Consider the following 5329-nt stretch of genomic DNA (forward strand, 5'->3'; position numbering starts at 1 on the left):
TGTTTTGTCGGTTCCCATTCTTGCTGTGCTGGAGGGGATGCAGCTTAGAGTGCCTTCGCTGTCGTGTTGTGTTTTAAACTTGCAGTTAAGTGGGTTATGAAATACCATCCTTTGGGAGGAAAGTTGCTTTCGATTGCTTGTTTGTCTCTTTTCGCCCTGCTCTCTCTAGGCAGTCATGCTCGGCTTCAGCGAGACATGCTTTAATGAAGCTCCCATGTCACTTAGGAAAACTGCTGCATGAAGACCAAAAGCTTTGGACCCGTGAGTGAGGAGCAGGCAGGCACATCCCTGCAGGGTCCCCCCTTCACTCAAGCTGTTTATGAAATTGTAAACCAGGCTGCAAGAGGCAGACGGTCGGGAGGCAGAGGGGAGGGAGAGCTCATTCCTCCTCCCTCTCTTTCTCAAAGCCTTTTGCTTTCCAAGCTCAAATGCTAGCTGAAATCTGACGCCTGGACTGCATATACTATGAGACGTGGGCATGCCCTTGCAGTGCACTGATTTCCTCTGCAGCTTGGAGAGCCAGAGCCTCGCTGAGGCTCCGAGCAGAGGAGCCGCTCCATCAGGCAGCGAGTGCCACATCACTGTGCTGCCTGCGCAAAGGGGTCCAGCATGGTCCTGAGGCTCCTGCTCCTCCTCGGCGGGCTGCTTAGGGCCACCGAGCCGGCGCCCCGCTGTGAAACCGGCCAGGAGACCCTAGGTAAGGCTAACCACCCCGAAAGTCCCCCTTCTTCTCTCCTTCCTTCTCCTGGAGATGAGCAGAGTAAAGGGCTCTAGCTTTCAGGCGAGGGAGGCAGGAGCTGTCACTCTCCGCTAGAGACGAGGGGATCAGATCTTGGGAAATCTGCAGATTGCCAGTGATGAAACTGGGGTTGTGCTTGGGAGGCATGGATGGGAAGGCAGGTGGTGGTGTGGCTCTGCAACAGAAAAACAAGTCTGGGATGTAAGGGAATATGATGTTTCCCCATCACCGTCTTTTAAGGCCACATGTAGACATGTCTTTCTGTCAATTTACGGAGTTCCCAGTTGGTAGGATCCCTCTCGCTGTCGTGGGGAATGCAGAGGATTTGCCCCATCTCTGGCCTTGCCTTCTAGGAATGTGGTAGTCAGATTGCAAGAAGATGAACTTTTGACCTTCTGTGTGCTTTTCTGCTTAAGAAAAAATCTCCTTACATTCAGCTTTAGGTTACTTATTTCAAGTCCAAAGTATGAGAAGATTTATTAGGATCTGACAGCTGTAGGGTGTGTTTTAGCTTGCTATAAGCAATATGGAATTTGTATGAGTTGATTGGCTGGAAAAGCAGATTTACCCATTAGAATCAAGGTTAGATAAGAACATGCTGCTAAAAGAATTGAAAAGTTTTGGTTCAGTAACCAGTTGACTAACAAAAAAATATTAACAGTATCTTTTAAAAATACATGGTATTTTTTAATCAAGAAGACTTAATTCAGATTTCACTTATGTGGGGACAATGGAAAGACAAGGTCTATTCCAGGAAAACTATTTTCAGAGGGTTCAAACTCAAAATGATTCAGAAAAATATTTATTTTATGGGAATACAGGAAGGGATAAGTTAACCTGAAACTGACCTTAATGTTACCCAAGGAAGTTCAGCTATATTTCAGTGCTTAAATATAAGCCGTAGACTGTCACTGGCATTGAACTGCTCCACAATGCAGTCCATGTGCCGTGTACTGCATATAATTTGAGAGTGCTGTTCCCACGGACATCAAAGTGAGGTCTACCACAGCCTGAAAGGATTTTATTTTTGGATAAAGCTGCACAAGGAGAAGTGTTGTAGACTATTTACAGCAAATTACAGGAAGAGAATGTGTGGTTTGCAGCATGCCTTTTCTCTGTGAGGTATGATTCTGCTCTGGTTCCAGCTGATCAAAGTTTTGCCATGGGGTATTAATCCTGGCAACCACAAATGTAGGGATCATCGAGGGGTAACTCTGCTGTGGCAGAATATTTTGTGCGTGTTGGCAACTGTGTTGTCTTTAGGTAAGGGCTTGAGGAAAGGCAGGTGATGGAAATACACCTTGCATGTTGTGGGACTGGACTGCTGAATATGGCCCTAGAGGGATGGCTAGTGGTAGGGAAAGTGAGCTGTCAGCATCACTACATGGTGTGCAACGTGAGGAAGGGGCACACTTCACAACCGGAGGGATGTTGGACCAGGGAATAAAGTAGCAGCTTGGACATTGAGAGACCTGCCAGGTTTCTCAAGGATCTTCCTTTTGTAAAGGGGAGATAAGGTCATATCAGGCCACATGAAAAGGGAACTGCGGTGCTCCACATGTTCACAAGTAGACCTTGCAGGGGTCTCCCCTCAACATCCAGGGCAGTAGGTTATGCCTTCAGCTGTAGCAGTGGGAGTTTCTCCCCTGTTTTGGGATCCCTTGTGCAGATCTCTGTGGATCTCGGTGGCCAGACCTGCAGTGCTCTGCAGAAGACCAGCCTGGAGCTGCTTGTGCAGGAGAGAAGGGCAGCGGGAACCAGTGCCACTGACTCTCAGCAAGACTGGAGCTGGTTTCTGCGGGCTGCCTGGCCTTCCTGGTCATATTTGCTCTGCTGTGACTGATTTTTCTTTTTAAATAAGAAACCAAAATGAAACATGGCTAACAATATCAAGGTCCTTACAAAATGCTTTGTGCTTTTCTGTTTAGTAAAATAAGGAGATGATTACTGTCTGCCAGCCCCATAATATGGCACAGGCGTCACACACACTGTTAGGAGCTTTTTGAGCAGCAGCTGGGAACCACAGCACTGAGAGAGGACAGATCCCTTCTCCCCATCTGTGTCCTGTATGCTTGGGGAGCCAGTAAGCCACTGTCTCCCCCAGTGATAAGATGCTACATTGCCCCATTGCGAGGCAGCACTTCCAGACCCTGATGAGTTTTACTGGCCTCATAGCCTCTAGTTTGGGTGAGAAAAGTACAGCTTAGCATGTTTCTCCTTTGGTGGAGGGAGCTAATAGCACAGGTTCCTGTTTTATCCAAGTTGTGCATGTCTCTGCTGCTGACATGTATTCCTGTGGTGATTAGTGAAATGCAGCACTTTACCATCACTGACAACAAAAATAAAAACAAAGTAGAAGCAGGCTGAAGTCACATGCCTTGAAATAGTAAAAGCAGGTGACTTTCTTTGCAACTGGGTCCAGCTCTACCACCGAGATGCTACCAGGGGTCAGGCTAAGGCTGAAGAGTAACAGCGACAAAACCTTTCCCGATCACTCGTGTTCAGAGAGCGCTTTATTGGGGACTTCTAGGGCAGAGGTACGCCAGTGCTCAAGTGCCTGTGCGAACCCTCAGGGCTTATAGGGTGAGCTGGGAAGCAACACCCGAGCGCTTGCCGCTGCCCGGGTCCCCGCTCCCGGCGGGGCCGGGCGGCAGCGGGCGCTGGGCGCTGCAGAGCAGCCTCCGCGACCGGCTCGGGGCCGCGCCGCCGTCTGTGGTGCCACCGTGTGGGCTCCTCAGCTTGTACAGACGGCATCTGGGGAAACACCGGAGCTGGACTGAGTTTAAACGCACCTGAGCCTTTGCCAGCCCCGCTCCCCGTCTGAGCAGCGGAAAGGTGTTTCGGGTACATGGGAAAGCCCGTCAGATGTCACTGCTGAGGACCGGAGCTGTTTGATCTGAAGCTGGGGAGGTGGGAAAGCAGCCGGAGCGCTGCTCCCAGCGCTGCCCTGGATGGCACGCTTGGCACCGGTGGGCCTCCTCCTCTCCCAAGCACCTTGGTGTTTCCCATCATCCTGCCTCGCTCTGCTCCTCAGCCAGACATTGCCCCATCCTGAGGGTCTCCAAGTTTAACCACTGGAGATGGGAGGGAGTGGGGAGGTATAAGGAAGAGAGCTGGGGAGGGAAAAATCACCAGGGTGGGAGGCAGGGGACAGGTACTGTATTTCTTCTGGAGCCCAGAACAGGTTTTGTGGCACTGGTTCCTCTCTAAGCTATGGCATTGAGTAAGACTGATTGTCTTCTGGAAAGTCAGACTGACAGAAAAAGTGTCTTCACACATAGATGCTACACCTTTCCCTTCTCCTTCTCTGCTGTTCCCATCTCCACAGTGTGCCATAGCTTTTGCTAAGTGAAAGGGAAAAAGGGAAAAGCCATTTCCCTCCACGAGCTTCACGTTGGCCCCAGCTTTGTGGGACCTGAGCATATTAGTTCACCTGCTGTTGACATTTCTAATGCCTGTTTCCTGGTGAAACCCATGTGTGTGTGCACACAGAGGCAGACCCTCTCCAGCTGCTACTGCTCTCATGCACGTGACTGCACTGGGTGACCTGGCAGTGGGCTGGGGTCTGCTCCTCTGCCCCAGGGCCAGTGGTGCCAGCTGGGTCCTTCATCCTGCTGTGGCTGGCACGGGCAGGCGCAGGCATGGAGCGTGGCCACAGTGCTGTGCCGCCATGTGTGGGAAAGCCTAAGCTGTAGGAATCTCGCCTGCTGCACCCGAGATGGATATGTCCAAGTCTTGTCAAAACAAAAAAATGCAGAACTAGCGTCTACATCATGCATGCTCACAAGATGAGAAATTCCAGCTCTCGTAAACCCGGTTGTCATCACCAAGTCATGTGAGCTGCTCTGGATTCCCGCCACTGACTCTAGTATTTCTACACAATTATTATTTTAGCAACCCTGATCTTCACCTACATCTAACATGGGAAATGGGATCAGAAACAGCCACTTATGTGGGGAAAGTAAGTTTATATTGAAAATATAATACACAGGTATATCCTTTTACTGCTGAAATAGTTTATGCATGATTTTAATCTGAAGGCAAAGTTTTCTTCAGAATACTTGTTCAGACGTTTTTAAAGTGTGGATGTGTAAATACATAGAAGTCAAAACTTGAACAAAAACCCCACTGCCCTAAGGCACAGCTAGGTGTTTAGCAAGACTTAGTAAGAGTAATGGTTGATTCCCTTTAACATTTCTAGACATTGCCTAACATTTCTAGACATTGCCTTTCCCTTCACAAAGCCAATTAGTGGTTGTTTGGGGGTGCTGTCTGGCTGATACCTACCGTGCTCCCCTTTGGGCTCCTCAGGCCGTCTGATAGCTATCCCCTCCTCAAGCCTGGACTAAATGTTGGATAAATGTCACAGGTGCCATTGTTTGAGTGGGGGCTGAGCAGGGAGGTACCATGCAGAAGTCGTAGAATCATAGAATAGTTTGGGTTGGCTATTGTTTAGTGGGGGCTGAGCAGGGAGGTACCATGCAGAAGTCGTAGAATCATAGAATAGTTTGGGTTGGAGGACCTCTAAAGGTCATCTAGTCCAACCCCCCTGCCGTGGGCAGGGACATCTTCAACTAGATCACGTTGCGC

At 49.6% G+C, this 5329-nt stretch overlaps 1 protein-coding gene across 1 annotated transcript in view; it reads left to right on the forward strand.

Moving 5' to 3' along the window:
• Positions 1 to 436: 436 nt before the first annotated feature.
• The window catches only part of CPZ (carboxypeptidase Z), a 38866-nt gene continuing 33973 nt past the window's right edge, over positions 437 to 5329 (forward strand). Inside the window, exon 1 of the mRNA XM_009285375.2 lies at positions 437 to 697. Within this exon, the coding sequence (XP_009283650.1) occupies positions 610 to 697 (88 nt within the window). The 5' untranslated portion in view covers positions 437 to 609. The remainder of the gene's footprint in view (positions 698 to 5329) is intronic.

This window comes from Aptenodytes forsteri, unplaced genomic scaffold, assembly GCF_000699145.1.
Source record: "Aptenodytes forsteri isolate BGI_AS27 unplaced genomic scaffold, ASM69914v1 Scaffold88, whole genome shotgun sequence".
NCBI classification, from domain to species: Eukaryota; Metazoa; Chordata; class Aves; order Sphenisciformes; family Spheniscidae; genus Aptenodytes; species Aptenodytes forsteri.